Raw genomic sequence first — 18646 nt, forward strand, 5'->3', positions numbered from 1 at the left:
CTAGTAATAGCAATAGCAATTGAAATAATAGGGGCAGCACGGAGGGCATAAATATGTATATACCAAGAATTCCAGTATAATAAGACAGTGGCACATCGGTGGTGGGAATCTTAAACAAATACTGAATGGAAGTGATGAGACTATACTCTTCCCAGCCAATCATTCCCCAAACCAAGTCGCCTTGCTTAAACTTTGCATCCCCAGATTCCAAAACTTTAGCCACGCCAAAACCGCTGATAGGTTGCACATATATGATACTATATGTAAAATGATTTCAAATACGTTGTAAACAATTACGTAATTGAAGTGGGGTTTCCTCTATTCTAAATCTCATAACAAAGCTTTTACTCATAACAAAGCTTTTACTCATAAATCATAATAGGTGCTTAAATCATATATATAATAGTAGCAACAATTGCGACGGCCCAAGAAGCTTAAAGGTTTGGAATTTGAATTGAATAGAGAATGAGGGGAAAGGTAGTCACCTCGCCGGGGTTGAAGGGATCGACATAAGAAGCAGAGTCGCGCTTGGTCATGCGGCTTCTCATGTAAGGATCGCAGGACAAGTAGAGGTTCTTCACCAGAACCCCGGCGGAGCCTTCTGGAAGCTTCAGTTTGGTGGTGGTAGTGACGACGGCCATGTCAGATTCTTTGGGGAGTCCGGCCGCCACATATTCCTTCAGTATCACCTGCTTGTTCTTCATTTCCGCCATTGCTGATGTTACGTCTGTGTAGCTACAAGACTATTTCTTGAATTAATGAATGTCAGAAATGGCAAATGGATTTCTTCTCTAGCACAGTTCCATTTTTGTGTTTCAGAGGAAGACACGTGTGTTATAACTGAAGTCTGAAGCCGCTCCAGAGACTTTTCCTTTTCCGTCTCAGCTTTCACTTTTGCTTCTCTTCAATCAGTTCATTGCCAAACCACAATTTGTGTACCATCTTCTTTCTTCTTCTTTTTTGTGTCCCGAGAATTTGAAGGGTTTGGTGAGGCTAATTGATTATTAATCTCTATCAAATCTTCATCATCTTCATTAGACCTACGACTTCTTAATTCACCTTAATCAACTTCCATGATCTCCGTCACTTTAATTGTCTTCATTAACAGCCTTTAATATATTTTCCTATTATTATTGCTACCTATTAATTTACTGCAATATTGACTTATGTGAATTAGTGTGTAACCTCCCTAAAGGATAATATCTTCGAAGTCCCCAAGTTATCGTTGGTTACTTCCATCTGAAATGATGCATAACTAATGACTGTGTTGAAGGATATCGACATAATGTGTGCCTCTATAAACTAAGGTTTAGAGTTGTAATAGGAATGTGTTTTAGGTATTCAATTGTAATCGGATTCTATTACTTTTTGGGTACCTTGTAACTCCCTATTTAAAGGGCTCCTATTATCAATGATAACACACAATTCTATTCTCCTACACACGTTATTAGCACGAGTTCTAACCCTAGCTTCAGAAAAAGAAAAAAGAAAAATTCTCTGCCGCCAACCCAAAACAAAACAAAAAAAAAGAAAAAAGGGAGAGGCCGAACCTCAGCCTCACCGGCCACCGAACTGCAGCAGCAGCAGCCCAGGCCACCGTGCAGCAGCAGCAGCCCAGCCCACCCAGCAGCAGCAGCAGCAGCCCAGCCCACCGAGCAGCAGCAGCAGCGGCCGAACCTCCCCCTCCGATTTCCAGTCGCCCAGTCCGCCACCGCACTACTCCTGCTGCACGTTCCTGCCAGCCTACCGCTACCCAGCAGCCCTCCAGGACGCCTGCAAACCCAGCCCAGCCGGACTCCTCCCCAGCGCCCCCGCGCCCAGTCCGCTGCAGACTCGGAGGAAGAAGAGCAGAGGAAAGAGGAAACGAAGAAGAAGAAGACCGAAAAAAAAAACAGAAAAAAAGAGGGACCCGGTCGGCCCAGAAAAAAAAAGAAAAAAGAAGAAAAAAAAAGGGAGAAGGGCTGGGCCCGGAAAGAAGAAAAAAAAAGGGGAAGAAAAAAAAAGGGGGAAGGGAGAAGGGCAGCCACCAACTGCCAATTTCCGACCAGATTCAACTACACGCCTGCATCAACACGCGCGTGTCTTTAAGCCAAGAACAATCACGTAAGTTTTTATAATTAAGGTTGCTGCTTTCTTGTATTTAAATTCCTTTTATTTTCTGCAAATATGGAATATATGTTGCCAAATGATTTTGAGTACTTAACAAAGCGGAATTGTGGGGATTCACGCTTAACGAACTAAGAGTGTTCGTATGAACTAAGAGTGTTCATAATTGTTAACGTTTGGATCCGTTGGGGATCTCTAGTTAGCTTGAGAGAGAGAGAGAGAGAGAGAGAGTGAGTGACACGAGATGTATAGTGGTTCGTCTCCCGCCTTAGCGGGAAACTACGTCCACTTGAATGTATACTAGTGTGTCGAGCCTTGCGGCCTAACAAGATTACAAGAGATGTAATGGGATCGTGTTTAAGTGGGAGGAGGCATTCCTTTTATAGGCGAAGGAATGCTTCTCCTTTACATTGTTTTCGATGTGGGACAAGCAACCACCATTTCTAGTCTAGAAAGCCTATTTGTGAGGGCATGTTGGCAAGGCCGGAAAGGTGGCTTCCCGGCGACGGATTTGCGACTTCCGGATACCGTAGCGTAGCTTGAAAATAGGGCTACAAGATGCAAGTAGCGGTTGGATCCCATGAGGGTGTTGTTTATGCTTGGTGAGGTAGCAAACTAGTCTTGCTAGTAGAGGTATCTACAAGTCCCCGAGTAAGAGGAGCTTCTTGGTTGGGGAGTTATAATCATGAAGTCATCAAGCATAAACAATGTCCGAGAGGCGCCTAGCCCCTACAAGTCCCCGAGCTCCATAAGCAAAAAGGGACTCTTTTAACCTACACAATGAGACAAAAACGCGTATATGTAGAATGCTTGTTGTATTGGTTACCGCTCGTATTAATGGAATGCGAAAAGAATTCGTTTTGTTGCAAGCAACAAACGGTAGAAGAACTCAATATTCCATTAATGTGTATGAACATGTAAAATATTGGTAGTTGTATATGTGGATCTTATGGCCATATAACACGCACAATAGATAGTGGCAAGTGTAATGGGTGTCCAAAGTAATTTGTGGGAGTAGTCCCGGTGACATAGAATGAAGCGTTTGTGAACTTGGGGCTTAAGTAAAACATGTTGGACATGATCGAGCAAGTTGGGTTGTTTGAGCAAGTTGGATGTAGTTGAGTGTATAGGCATTGTGCGAGCATGCGAGGCGTGGCCCAAGCGCAAGTCGTGGCCATACTCGATACCCAAGCGAGTCGTAACCCGAACAAGTCGTTTATCCGAGCATGTTTTAGTAAGTCGTAAGTGTCACAAGCTTCTAGATGCATGTCACAAGTAATTGAATTTAAGCATGTATGTGTGTAGCATGTACTTGTAGTAAAGTTGCTAATAACATTTTGTAGACATGCTTAAGGGTCATAGAGACATGTATAGTCATGGCATCGGCGGTAGCTCAAATTGTAAGAGCGTAAAGATAAGCGGAAGGCACTTATCTTATGCCGATTTGGAGGCTAGCGGAGTTGGCCGAGTGTGACGGTCCATTGCTCAGGCGAAGTTCCTTAGTAGAAGCCTCGTTAATTGATGCGGTACTAAGTGACGGCGTCCCCTTAACATAAGGTAAATGATTAGCATTCTTTCCATATAATTAAATTGATTAAATATGTGCCATAGATATTTAATGTACACATGTTTTAGAATGTCACAGTAGTGACTATAGTGATATTGTTGCTTCGTATATATGCATGCATCAATTGACATGTAAAGTCTAGAATTTCATGCGCATGTGCAGATGCAAGTTTGCATCATATTTGAATTAGGTGAAGCAAAAAATGAAAATTGATCTAGGGTGTGATCATGGTATGTGGAGCTTATATAAGAGCATGGGTACATGGCAAGTACTCGTTCAAGGTGTGATTGTCTAATTGCTAGCCTTAGAAACCAAGAAGGTCGGACACGTGCAGAAGCTTAATTGCAATGCTTTGCACACGTAAATAAATGAAACCCATGTGTGATAGTGTTGATTAATGATAAGCATATGCTTGTGGTTGACCACCAAAATAATTGAAGTAAACCATCTAAGAGATGATTAATACGGTCCAGGGTATCAGATATGCATGACATGATAATTGATGTCATTTGGTCCATGTACATCACAGAGTCATGTCCAAGTAAATGCCAGTTTGATAATAATGAAAACCAGATAAGGTAAACACATGTTAACCTCATGACACTAGTTTATTATGCTCTCAAAAGTCAAAAGTCATAAACTGCTAGTTGCAACGTGCACAGATGCAGTATGTACTAGAATGAAGCATGAGGTGTCTAGTATATCATCATATATGCATGTGCCAAACCATTTATTCGGTGGACACCTGGAATCAATAAAACAGATTAAGAGTGCATATGTGGCCACATATAATTTTGGCATCTGGTAAGTGACACATGCGAACATAAATATGAACGCACAGCAAGTTGAAGAGCACATATATATACATATTTGAATGCCAGCGACTTCGAAAGAAACAAACTACATGGAGAAAAAGGACTTAGCTGTTCGTAAATCAGAGGTTGAGCGAACAACGTGTGGCAACGAGGATGGTGCTGACTCTGATCGAAACATGGGCGAGGCTGAAATATATATAGTCGAGAGTCGAAGATGGGCATTCGAGCGCGCAGAGAGTTAAAAACTGCTGGGTGCACAGAGTGAGTCTGAGGGGTGCCAAGAGAAGAAGGATTGAACACGAGTGCCCAGAGTAGATGATAATCTGGGTGTGGAGAGAGTTGTCCAGCAGTGTTTTAGAACTCAGCGGGGGAATTGGTGCTCAGCGGTGACCCGGAGTCAGCGGAGGCATGGAGTCAGCGGAGACATGGTGCTCGGTGGAGTTGGCTAGCGGGTTATCCTGCGGAGCGGAGCATGGTGCCCGGCGGAGTTGGCTAGCGGTGCTTGCAAGGAACATTGATCAGTCGGGGCGGAGCCTTGCCGGTGGAGGTAGCCTTAGTCGGCGGAAGTTACGGCCAGCGGTAGAGGAACTCGGCGGAGCAGAGGCTATGCGCTGGTGAGCGGGTCTGGCGGTGTTTGCTTGCAGTGGGCTGACGCTAGCGTGCCGGCATGCTTGCTGGCGGTCCGGTCTGGGCTAGCGGTCCGGTGGTGACCTGGCTGGCGGTTCCGCTAGTTTTAGCGGAGGTTTTGAGTTCTGCTGAGCTCGAAGCTCAGGAGAGGCCAGATGCTCAGGGAGGTGCTGCTCAGCGGTGAACAGTCCAGCGGAGGTGGAAGGCCGGCGGAGAAAGCTCGTCCAGCGGAGGAAGAAGTCCGGCGGAGCTGGGGTGCAGCGGACCTGGAGCTCGGCGGAGTGGAGGGGCAATCTGGTGGAGCAGAGGATGGAGCCCTCTGGGTGGCACGAAGCAACTGCGGAGTTGTACAGCGGAAGTGCTCCGCTGAGTGTTGACTAGCGGCGGTGGAACTGCTTGGCCTCTGGACGTCCATCAGAGCTTGACTAGATGAGAGGCCCAGCGGAGGGTGCCCGGTGGTGCAGTCCAGCGGACAAAGCTTTGATGTTGGTGCTGATGATAGATTGAAAGAAGATAGCAGGGTGCCCAAAGGAAACTTGTGGGTGTCAAGAGTAGTGAGCGACAATTTTTTTTTTTTTGTTGTTGTTGCCAGCGTTGACTTTTCTTGTCCAGCGTTGACCAAGCATTGACCAGCCCAAATGGGTCAAAGTTCGTGGTAGGTGACGAAGCCTTTGTGTGTCGGCTTCCCACAAACGGTGCCAATGTTAACGTTTGGATCCGTTGGGGATCTCTAGTTAGCTTAAGAGAGAGAGAGAGAGAGTGACACGAGATGTATAGTGGTTCGTCTCCCGCCTTAGCGGGAAACTACGTCCACTTGAATGTATACTAGTGTGTCGAGCTTTGCAGCCTAACAAGATTACAAGAGATGTAATGGGATCGTGTTTAAGTGGGAGGAGGCATTCCTTTTATAGGTGAAGGAATGCTTCTCCTTTACATTGTTTTCGATGTGGGACAAGCAACCACCATTTCTAGTCTAGAAAGCCTATTTGTGAGGGCATGTTGGCAAGGCCGGAAAGGTGGCTTCCCGGCGACGGATTTGCGACTTCCGGATACCGTAGCGTAGCTTGAACATAGGGCTACAAGATGCAAGTAGCGGTTGGATCCCATGAGGGTGTTGTTTATGCTTGGTGAGGTAGCAAACTAGTCTTGCTAGTAGAGGTATCTACAATAATTAAACAAACTAAGAGTGTTCGTGTGAACTAAGAGCGTTCACAATGCTTGGACTAAGAGCGTCCGTAAGCATCAAATTGTGACCATATTAAAACATCATTGTTGGTCTAATCCAAAAGAGATTCTTGGAAATTGATTTCTTGGTAGCATAGCTTGGAAATCTTATTATTTTAGTTTTCGTGGAAGTTTAGCTCCGAAACTAATATATCTTCTCTTCTTATTTTCAGGATGTCGAATGAACCTAGACTCGACTTTCCCATGCTTGACTCAATAGGCTCGGATTACCACAGTTGGGTAACCGATGTTGAGAACCATCTCACTTCAAAGGGAATATTACCCATAATCTAGGCACCTAACCCGGATCTTATGTTCAACCGAACATCTACAAAGCATGCTCAAGCAGTTATCTTGATGCGACGCCATATGGATAAGGCACTCAGATTGGAGTGTATGTCGATCAAGGATGCAAGAGAGCTATGGGTAGCGCTAGAAGAGCGCTTTGGCAATGTCCAAGATTCCCTCCTCCCTGACTTGAAGGTTCAATGGAACAATTTGCGCTTTGCTGACTTCAAGTCTGTTGCTGAATATAATTCAGAAGCTCTTCGCATACAGTCCATGTTGAGGTTTTGTGGACAACCTGTCACAGAGCAAGAGCTAATTGAGAAAACTCTCTCCATCTTCCCTGTTTCAGCCATTGTGGTATCAAAGCAATACCGTACTGAAGTCAATGCTGGACGGATCACGAGATTTCATCAGCTTATCAATATCATATCTGTAGCTGAGAAACATGATAACATACTCGTGAGGAATTATAATTCAAGGCCCATTGGAACTAAGAGCGTTCATGAGGCGAATTATAATGCACCCAAAGGAGGGCGCAAGGAGCGGTACCCTAAGAATGGGGGACAAGAGGGACGTATGGGCCCATATAACCGCCCTAACCAGGAAGGAAACCGCAAGTTTGGTGTGGATACACGTGGTGGTAATGCCACACGTGGGAGAGGGGGTCGTGGTATCCCTAGCCGTAATGGTGGCTCAATGGGTCGTGGTCGTGGCACCAACCCTCCTAGGGAACTCCCGCAACATGCACAACGTGCACCTCAATTAAAGGGAGGCAACCGCAATGATGAGTGTCATCGATGTGGATCAATTGAGCATTGGTTCAAGCAATGCAAGGCAAGCGAGGAACTAGCTGCAAGCTACAGGGCATATAGAGACATGAGAGAGCAAGAAGTGTACCTTGCAGAAGAAGAAGAAGATGGTGGAGATGTCAATCTCACCATAGAGGACTTCAAAGCTGAAGATGATGTGCATATGGATGCAACAGACTTTGATTAGATTAGTCCTTTTTATTTTTCCAAGAACTTTTGTAATGGCAATTTGCCTTAGTCAATAAATGACAATTGTCTTAAACTCTTTCTTATGTGGCGGACCTAATAAAATGTGATGTCTAGGAAAGTCATTGAGATTATTGGTACTTAAGAGAGCCTTGCTCCACCAACATCTCTCTCTACTTTCCTGGTCATATTTGATTGGAGTTACTAAATGGATAGAGTGACTACAATGTGTCTTACTTTGATTTTATTTTGGATTAGATTTTGGAAACTTTGATGTAATCATTGGCTATTAATAAAGTGTCAATTCTTTTACTTAATGTCTTGGACATACCTTAATTCGAACTTTATTATATAAGAGCCAATGGTTTTCATGTGGAAACACATTATGAGAATGGACAGAGTTCATTTGCATCACCTCTAATGACTACGGACATAAACGAGTATTAGAGAAACTTATGTGTCACTCTAGTGGGTTGTATGCAACCACTATTTGAGTTATTGAATCCAACTTTGTCATGAGAGACGACTTATGGGATTTTGGCACATATAGGCTTTGACATGATGATCCGTGTATTAAAGATTTTACACGGACATCCATTTTCAGAACGAAGAAAAGTAAGAACCAAGAATTGGTTCGAGGAGCTGCACATGTGCCTCATGGCACCATGATTGTGCAAAGACAGGCCATACATGGCCAGTGCCGCCTACCCCCTGCGGCAAATACATGGCATTGACGCCATAAACTCCTCTCTCTACTTCTCAAGTCTATTGTGACACTATGGCTTCACCAAAACCTTTATTGGTTGATTATAAAGCCCATGTTTCGTTCTGTCAAGCCTGTTATTTAGGATTGAGACCATCCTATGCAAAGGAGATTAAGGAAATATTTCCATTCTTACAAAGAATCTAAGGGAATTCTATGGATTTGATCAACCAACTTGCGGACCATATAGATGTTTTATGGTGTTGGTTGATACGCAAACACGCTGGTCACGTGTTGTGCCATTATCCACTCGTAATGCTGCTTATACTACACTCCTAGCACATAACATATGGCTACGGGCTCACTACCCAAATCATCCCATTCAGTCAATTTGACTTGATAATGCTAGAGAGTTTACATCGACAGTTTTCGATGACTATTGCATATCATTGGGTATTGATATCAAGTATCATATTCCCATGTACACACCCAATTGGTCTCACGAAAAAGCCACCATTAAACGACTACAATGGTAGCCCGGACATTGGTAATGCGCACCAATATTTCCGCTTGGGTTATGCAATATTGCATGCAGCTATACTAATTGGTCTACGACTCATAGCAGCCACTCAACTTTTATTTGCGTTACAGCTAGTGACTGAGTTCGAGTTTAATATCTCGTATTTATGCATATTTGAGTGTGTGGTTCATGTGCCAATTACGTCGCCACAGCGCATCAACATGAGTCATTGCAACGAATGCATATATATATTTGTTGGACATGAGTCTCCAACTATAAGTCTGCTATGTAGAACCCTTGACAGGCGATCTCTATTTCGCTGGATTTGCGAATTGTCACTTTAATGAGACAGTTTTCCCGTCGTTAGGGGGAGATTAGAACGTCAATGTTCAACAGGAACGACAGGAATTGTCGTGGTCTGTCCCCACTATGTCTCATCTTGATCCCCTAAAAGTGACGAGATCACATATACCTGCTGCAAACATACCTGCAAGGATTAATGTCCCCACAAGAGGACATGGTGCCACCCAGAGAAGATGGGTACTGCACCACTACCATGGATGGTAGTATGGTGACGCCACAAAGGTGGCATAATGGCTTCACAGGCCATGGGTTCCGCTAGAGAGAGTAGGAGACCCATAGGTTCGATGGATTCTCGCCCTAAGAAGAGAGCGAGTTTGGCACAACTTGATCCATTGATCATTGATACTCATAATCCGTCTCATGAGAATATTTTGGATTGTGGTTATGTCCAAGAGACATCGTTGGGGGACGCCTCAATGTTAGAACCAATTCCTGAAAATATAGAGATCTCTACGAACTACACTAGTGTACATGAGGACGTGGAATTATTGAGACCAATGACATCGAACCTTACTCCGTTGAAGAATGCCAACGTAGAGAAAATTGGCTTAAATGGAAAGATGCGATCCAGGTTGAATTGGATTCACTAACGAAGAGGAATGATTTCGGGCCTGAGATGCCAACACCTCCTAACATAAAACCTATTGACATTAATAGGTCTTCGTTAGATAGCGTGATGAGAAAAAGAGATGGTAATCTCACCTTATGGCACAAGGTTTCTCACAACGCCCTGGAATCGACTACGAGAAGACATCTTCTCTCGTAATGGATGTCATTGCACTCCACTACCTTGTCAGTTTGGTAGTTTCCAAATAACTGAACATGCAGCTTACTAATGTGGTCACTACGGGGATCTAGATACGGAATATAACGAAGGTTCTTGTGGACTTTATTTACCCAAGTCAAGTGGCTCTAGACCACGGAGCGCATTTGCAACGAGGTTGAAATGCTCACTAAAATGACTACTTGATTGGGAAGGGATATGATGAACTATGCCCACGCGTTTCCATGACAAGTTCCGGATTTGCAATTGTCGCGGTTTATGTTGATAAACATAATTGGAACCCTTGAGAGTTAAGGGAAACCGCTGAACACCTAAAATCCGAGTTTGAGAGGAAGGACCTTGGGAGAACACGGTTCTGTCTAGATTCAGAACTTGTATACCGTGTCAATAGACATTTTTGATAAAGTCAAAGATGCACCATGGTCGTCCGTAGTCTTGGCCCTAAAAGGGATCCGTTTCGTCCCAGGCATGATGACGAAGACGTGTTAATAGCAGAAGTGCTTATTTATGTACAATAGGCGCATTATTGTACTTAGCACAATACAAGACCGGGCACCTCGATTATTATGAACTTGTTGGCTAGATATAGCCCCGCGCCAACGCAACACCATTAGATTGGTATAAAGACAATCTTTCGATATTTGAGAGGTACGATTGATATGGACTTGTTCTATCTCTACAGAGAAAAGAGATGACGGAAGTGTGGGATCGGACCCCACAAGGCAAAATGCCACCTTCCGTGCTCCTCCTCCCCTCCATCGAAATGACAACAAGCATTTCTAAATATTGAAATGAACCAAATCCGATCTGAGGATAATGTAGCGGACTTATTTACTAAGTCGTTACCAAAATCCACTTTCGAGAAACATGTGAAGAGCATCGGATTGAGAAAGTTATCCGAACTCCCATGATTGTAGCAATCAGGGGGAGATATTGACATCAGGGGGAGGCATGATGTCTACATGTTCGATCTCGAAGAGTGAATGACGTGTTGTGCTCTTTTTGTCCTTCGACCAGGGTTATTTTTGTCCCACAGGGTTTTTGTTACCTGGCAAGGTTTTTCACGAGGCAACAATCAAAGCGTCATCACCAAGTTTGAGCGGCACAAGGGGGAGTGTTGAAGGATATCGACATAATGTGTGCCTCTACAAACCAGGGTTTAGAGTTGTAATAGGAATGTGTTTTAGGTATTCAATTGTAATCGGATTCTATTACCTTTTGGGTACCTTGTAACTCCCTATTTAAAGGGCTCCTATTATCAATGATAACACACAATTCTATTCTCCTACAACAGACTGGACTTAAAATGGCAGAAATTGTTTCCAAATCCAATTGTTTATGGGGCACAATAAAGTCATATACATCCGTATTCGAATCATTCCGTAAAAAATGGCACAGATACAGTGTAACCGGTTACAACACAAATCTTTATTTCTCTTAAGGAATAAACATACAATACAACGCTTGAATTAATCCCAGATTCCCAGTGAAGACAAGGTAATTTTATTACTAGCTAGGCGGGTGATCATGTGGATTAATGAAGGAACATCCTCGATCTGGATATATTAAGGTCGAGGTGGTGCAACTGCAACTACTTGCTTCCCAAAGTTGCGACCAGTAAAGAGTCCAACCAGTGCTGCTGGACCATTCTCAAGCCCTTCAACTATGTCTTCCACATACACTATTTTACCTTCCCGGATGTAAGGCAGCACAAACTCATAGTACTTGGGTACTATGTGATCGTAATCGCGATGCGTAAATCCATGTATATTGAGCCGCTTCAATGCAATCTGGAACAGGTTTTTGAGTGGCTCAGGCTCGGGGAGGTTGTATTGTGAAATCATTCCGCACACAGCAATGCGACCGTGTTCTTTCATGTTGAGCAGCACTGCGTCAAACAATTTCCCACCCACATGCTCAAAGTAGACGTCAATTCCTTCAGGAAAGTACCTTCATATATTTCCCAGTTGATTAGTCAAGCAAGAGCAATGTGCATATACACTTCACATGCACGAATCAGCTAGAGCTAGCTCTATATGCAAATATGTACTTATAATGTAAGGGCTGTAATTATATGGACTTAATTACCGTTTCAAAGCTGCTTCTAAATCGTTCTCCTCCTTGTAATTGAAAGCCTCATCAAACCCCAACTTGTTCTTCAGTAGATCAACCTAATTAATTCAAGAATTAGTACTGACCGGCCGAACCAATTAATACAATGTATCTGTTGATAACTTGTAGATCAGCTAACAGTGTACCTTTTCTTTAGATCCGGCAGATCCAACAACATAACAGCCAGCCAACTTAGCGAATTGTCCAAGAAGCTGACCAACTGCACCAGATGCTGCAGAGACCAACACCTTGTCTCCTTTCTTAGGAGGACATACTTCAAAGAATCCAGCATAAGCAGTCTTACCAGCCATGCCTGCATGCACAAGCTAGCTAGGTTAATCATAATGATCGATTTGTAATTAACTAGCTACTGAGATTAGTCAATTTACGTACCAAGAAGTCCAGTATAGTAAGAAAGAGGGACATCAGTGTGGTGTATTTTAACAAGTGCGGTTTCAGGGACGATATCTGTGATGAGGCTGTACTCTTCCCATGTGGTTAACCCCCACACCAAATCACCTTGTTTATACTCTGGATGACTCGAGTCCACAACTTGAGACACACCATACCCACGAATTGGCTGCATCATTCATAAATACACGTATGATTTAAAAAGAAATCAAAGTAATTTATTAATGCCCCCTCCCTTTTTGGTTTGGGATGAGTTTATTGGCTGCAGAGGAGAACAGAGTCAAAACAGAGTACCTACCACAAATATTGGATTTTGGATTTTTGGACTCTCCAGAACTTGAAAGGATTAGAGAGTCACAGAGGTGATTGCTTATTAGTATTTTCTTCTAATTTAACAACACTACATGTATAGGAGCTCAGGAACTTAGATCAAAGTGATCGATCATGATGAACTACGTACACTTGATAGATGCATTTGTATTTATGAATAAAAGTTCATCATGAGATCGATGACGGATTGACTTACAGAGCCAGGAGTGCAATAGACGTATTTTCTCATTTTCTGCTGAGGGTTATTCCTAATGAGGAATTGCATCATGGGATCGCAGGACAAGTAGAGGTTCTTGAGTAGAACAGCATTTCTCGTCTCTGCTGGAACCTTCAGACTTACTGTGGTATCAGTTGTGACATACATGTCTGACTCTTTGGGAAAACCAGACACATAGTCCCTCAATATCACCTGCTTATTCCTCACTGCTACTTCACCTGCCATGGCTTGCTAATGACGATCAACTTTATTTCCTTGCTGGGTAAGTTTCTAATAGTAATACCAGCCAGCAGCTAGATGTTATATTTATAGCATATCGATATAGTTCCCAGGTGACTAGTCCAATAAAGATTATATTTATGAATCCAATTTGAATTTCGATTCAAACTTTCTGCCATGACTTTTCTTGTGACGGTTTCGCGCCATCTACTCAAGCTAGAAGACGTAATTGCTTACTAGATCGATTGAGGAGAACGTGGGACGATCATTGACCGATCATCAATCTATCTGTACGTTCTTGATTGTGCTGGTTGGAACAACATCCATCATTCATCTTTCTTACTTCTTCGGCCGGGGCCCGGTGAGTGCGTACTAAACATGTCTTGAACTAATTTTCTATTCGGATTTTGTATGTTGCAATGGTGTGTCACCCTGGCTGCTCAGCTTTGGACCTTCTTCTAGGACCTTCTTAACATTTCTTTCTTTAACTATTTGGTTTATTCTTTACCAAATTTAGTAAGTTATCTGTTATCCTTCTGTACAAACACTGCTACATTTTATTTTATTTTTTGATAAATTCCTTCTATGATACCTAAGATACGGCCATCTAGACACTTTGATACTTAGTCTTCAAAAGATGACTATTTGATGCCTGAACTTAGGCTGGGTTTTTTATACTTCAAAAAAATTTCAGTTAAATGTAAGAATAAAATTGATATTTAGAATATATGTATATAAAAAATATAAAAAAACATGAGTATTGTGAGTTAATGGCCGTTCTTCATCATTTTATGAGTATAAATTAATGATTTTAGGTCATGTTAAAAATGAAATAATCAAATTTTATATTTAAGAAATATAGTAATCATATCATGATTTGAACACCTACAAGACTACTTCACCGAATCATGTCTAATCTATCAAAAGTAGTCTCGTGCATGTTCAAATCACGATGACTAAATTTTTTAAATATAAAATTCAATTATATCATCTTCAACATAACCTAAAAGCAATAAGTCATAAAGTCATGTTCATTTTTTCCCAGAGGACCCAAAAAATGATGAAGACCCAGGGCATACAGTGAAATAACACTGAGTTTAGCTATGTATAGAACCAGGCCTATACATTTCTTTTTTTACTTCTTAGGCCGGTGGCTGCGTACTAAACATGTCTTGAACTAATTTTCTATTCGGATTTTGTATGTTGCAATGGTGTGTCACCCTGGCTGCTCAGCTTTGGACCTTCTTCCTGGCCTTCCTTGACTAACATTTAACAGGGAACCTCACATTTTATTTCATGTTAAACATACTTGGAACAAGCAAGATATACAACACAAGTACAGGGAAATTAAGACCAACAAACTCAAGTACATTACTTACTGGTGGGAAATTGAAACTAGTTGTTTGCCAACATTGCGACCACTAAACAGTCCTACCAACGCTGATGGTCCATTATCAAGGCCTTCAGCAATGTCTTCCAAGTATATCACCTTTCCCTCTCTTATGCAAGGCAGAATATAGTCCAGGTACCTAGGATAGAGGTGATAGTAATCGCGGACTGTAAATCCTTGCATATGAATCCGCTTGTATACAAGGCACATCAAATTTGTCACACCTTCAGGCTTTTCAAGATTGTATTGCGAAATCATTCCACACACTGCAATCCGGCCGTGGACTCTCATGTTGAGCAGGACTGCATCCAGAAATTTCCCACCAACATTCTCAAAGTATATGTCAATGCCTTCTGGAAAATACCTGATCATCATACAGCTAATTAAGTGCTAGTTTCATTGAGACATTGACTGCTCAAACCACTTCAACGAAACCATTGATAAAGGGTCAACCCTTGCAACACTTTAATTTACAGGACTGGTCAACAAAAACGATGTATCTTTGTTGGATTTGTTGCATGCTGGAAGAGGGAATGATCGAAGTCCTCAATTGAAGGAGCTTTGGTTAAATTGTTTTTGTACGACTTTGTGGTTTCTTTGGAAAACACGTAATAAAGTCAAATTTGAGGATTATGCTTGTTCTCTAACTCATCTTTGTCATTTAATAATGGGGCACATGCGGGCTTCCAGTTTTCTTGCCTCTGGTTGCATGAATAATTCAGTTTTGGGGCTTTGTGTTTTAAAGTGCTTTGATGTCCCTTGTAAGCCTAGAAGAGCTCCCTGAATTGTAGAAGTGAAGTAGTGAACTGGGTTCCTCCTATCCCAGATTGCATCAAGATCAATACCGACAGGGCTTTTAATCATGATTCAGGTGAGGCTGGTTTTGGGGGAGTTTTCCGCAATTTTAGGGGTGAGTTTATTGGTGCCTTTGCGTGTAATCTTGACATCCCTTGTTCAGTAGACGCGGAGGTGATGGCTGTTATTAAGGCATATTTGACTAGAAGTTGACTCTTCCATTGTTCTTAAATTCATCAATTCCCCTCAGCTTGTTCCATGGAGACTTCGTGTGGCATGGGATAATTGTATGTTTCATGTCTCTCAGATGCAATTTCATTGTTCTCATATATTCGGAGAAGGAAATCAAGTTGCAGATGTTTTAGCAAACGTAGGTTTAACTTCTTCAGGTTTGGTTTATTGGGATTCAATCCCCCAATTCCTTATTGACCTTTGTCATCAGGATAGGCTTGGCTTTACCTCATTTTCATTTTCTTCACTCATATTCTTTCAGTGCTACTAGGTTTTGTACGTAGGTTGCTTTGTTTTTTGGAAGGGTTTTGTTTTGCCCCCGTCCCTATTGTTTTGACATTCTCTCTTTCTAATCAATAGAGCTCTGCTCCTTTAATCAAAAAAAAAAAAAAAACGATGTATCTTTTCAGATGGAAAGTTTTTCAAATACCAAATGTCCAACAAGAAGTTAGAAATCCACATTAACTGCATTGCTTAGAAGACGCATTGCCTACAACTCTACAAGACTAATGAAACTTCCAAACTCTCTGTGATTGAAGGAAATAATGTTGAAACAGATTCTTAGATCGTGATTTCCTTTTTCTCATCTGAGTTCTCAATGTTTTTCTTTCCTATTCTGATGAAAACATAGCAAAACACAGTGCTATCTCACTGTATGACCCGGTTCATATGCAACTTTAAGTTGCATGTATAGGCCATATCCGACTTACTTTTGCAGCAATTTGTGAAGATATATAGATGAAGCAAAGTATGAGTATTTACGGGAAATAGACAAGGAGATCAATGAAGCTCAACATATGTTATTTGAGTTCCAGAGCAATATTAAGGTTCCTTGGTAAATTACGGACTGACCTTTTCAGAGCTGCGGTTAAGTCATGCTCTTCCTTATAGTTGAAAGCTTCATCAAAATTTAACTTATTCTTCAAAAGGTCAACCTAGTATGAAAGTAGTTCAGAAGAACAAGAGTATCAATCTTGTGTAACCAATATATTACACTCTAAACAGCATCTGACAGGCATGTAAATTGGCGAATCAATGTTAACTTTATACCTTTTCTTTACTTCCAGCACTTCCAACGACATAACAACCCAACAATTTTGCTAATTGTCCAACCAGCTGACCAACGGCACCTGATGCCGCTGAAATGAAGACATATTCTCCCTTCTTAGGAGAACAAACTTCATTGAAGCCTGCATAGGCAGTCATCCCAGGCATACCTATAAAAGGACAATGAATAAATGCACACAAATTTACCGGGAGAACTGAGAGTAAAAGCAGAAGATACATGGCAAATACATACCAAAAGATTTATAACTCTTTACTACAGAAACATAGTAACATACAGCTTTTAATGCCAGTAGAATTGGCTGTTCTAGTGCCTGTTCTCCAACCACTATAAAGATGAAGACAAGACCTTGCTTATAAGTTATAACTCATAAGTCCCAGCTCAAGTTAAGTAATTCAGGAGACTCAACCCAAGCTGATATCAGCATCTCTTTTATATAGTTCTGCTACAAATATGATTGCAATTTCCAATGGCCAAGCGAACTAATTTAATTGATCAAATTTGAGGGAACTCAAAGTCTCAAACACCTTGGAGTCCAGAAGTGAAAACATGCATCACAGACTCACTACAAAGCAATATAACAATGCGCTTCAAATATTTGACAGTAGTTTGCAAAAGTTCAAGTTGTTACCCTGAAACTTAAAAGAGGCACCATTGAATAAAGTGGTAATACAGAATATTGCTATGTCATATTTTCTACAGTCACCAATGAGCTCCCAGCTCCTGCCTAAGAATTAAATTCTCCTAAAATGTCCTAATTAGTATTCTAGATTGGGACACTCATTGAAATGGCCATCTTATATAAAACAGCTGCCATTGGTTGATGAGACAAACAGGTGAGTAAAGTAAACCAAGAATGGTACAAGCATATATGAGTTTGTGAGCAAATGACTTACCAAGTATACCGGTATAGTAGGAAAGAGGAACGTCAGCATGTTGGATCTTATGGAGGCTTTCTGATTGCGTGATTAAGGTGTAGTGTTCCCATTTGGTTGTTCCCCAGACAAGGTCACCTTCCTTAAAGTCTGGGTGCCCAGAATCTACAACTTCACCCACTCCATACCCACTCAAAGGCTGCATTAATTAATAACCATTAGAATTGTTTGGCCATTATAATCTCTAACACTGGATATAACATCAACTTGACTGAGAACTGAAAGTGTATATATACCACCAGTCAATGCTTTAAAAAGTTCCAAGTAACTAGGATGTAATCAAGTTCAGTATAAAAGAAAAAAATTGGAATCGAAGGTTGATAATTTTATATGGTAGAAATGAAAAGAGAGAACCTTGAGACTGAAAACCCCAAAATTTTATATGGTAGCAAAAACAATTAAAGGAAAATTGAAGAGCGCGATTAAGTAAAGAGAGAATTGAAGGAATCATCATTACATACGGAGCCAGGGGCATAGGGCGTAAAATAAGATGACGTTTCGTCTCCAGGTTTCCTCATGCGGATGCGCGTGACTGGATCGCAGGACAAGTAGAGGTTCTTGAGCAAAACGGAATTGGGAGCATCTGCCGGAACTTTGAGTCTGATGGTGGAAGCATCGGTAACGATCATGTCCGACTCTTTGGGAAAGCCTTCGACATAGTTTTTGAACAACACTTGCTTGTTCTTCACTTCAAACTTCGCCATTGCGTTATTGCTTTGCGTCTCTGGTTTCTGGTGTGCTTCAATCTATAGGGGGGTGTGGCTGAGCGACAAGTGGCGAGTTCTCACAATTTTCTAATATTAAATTACACAATAATTAAGAAATCTGTTTTTAATTTATATTGTTCCATTTCTACCCTTGGTCAATTTCCAACATCATGAACTCCTTTCATAAGTCATAACCTCCTCGGCGCTCAGTCCCGGCACTATCTCGGCTATTAGCTCCCAC

General features: G+C 41.8%; 2 protein-coding genes and 1 pseudogene across 3 annotated transcripts; all 3 read right to left on the minus strand.

Annotated features, from left to right (window-relative positions):
• The window catches only part of LOC112184405, a 2626-nt pseudogene extending 1890 nt beyond the window's left edge, over window positions 1–736 (minus strand).
• Window positions 737–11327: 10591 nt separating this feature from the next.
• LOC112184401 (2-alkenal reductase (NADP(+)-dependent)) lies at window positions 11328–13358 on the minus strand. Its single transcript, XM_024322658.2, has 5 exons — window positions 13042–13358; window positions 12498–12684; window positions 12251–12417; window positions 12081–12163; window positions 11328–11942 (listed from the first exon to the last, which is right to left on the minus strand). Exons 1-5 carry the CDS (start codon window positions 13285–13287, stop codon window positions 11558–11560), a joined length of 1068 nt encoding a protein of 355 aa, XP_024178426.1. The 5' UTR covers window positions 13288–13358; the 3' UTR covers window positions 11328–11557.
• Window positions 13359–13545: 187 nt separating this feature from the next.
• On the minus strand, window positions 13546–18468 carry LOC112184402 (2-alkenal reductase (NADP(+)-dependent)). 2 transcript variants are annotated; one of them, XM_040513315.1, is made up of 7 exons: window positions 18160–18468; window positions 17660–17837; window positions 16748–16914; window positions 16550–16632; window positions 14661–15035; window positions 14534–14543; window positions 13546–13744 (listed from the first exon to the last, which is right to left on the minus strand). In XM_040513315.1, exons 1-7 carry the CDS (start codon window positions 18400–18402, stop codon window positions 13709–13711), a joined length of 1092 nt encoding a protein of 363 aa, XP_040369249.1. In that variant the 5' UTR covers window positions 18403–18468; the 3' UTR covers window positions 13546–13708. The 2 variants fall into 2 exon arrangements, with proteins under 2 accessions (XP_040369249.1, XP_040369248.1); XM_040513314.1 differs by lacking the exon at window positions 13546–13744 and having other exon boundaries at window positions 14319–14543.
• Window positions 18469–18646: the final 178 nt, after the last annotated feature.

Source organism: Rosa chinensis, chromosome 2, assembly GCF_002994745.2.
Source record: "Rosa chinensis cultivar Old Blush chromosome 2, RchiOBHm-V2, whole genome shotgun sequence".
NCBI lineage: Eukaryota > Viridiplantae > Streptophyta > Magnoliopsida > Rosales > Rosaceae > Rosa > Rosa chinensis.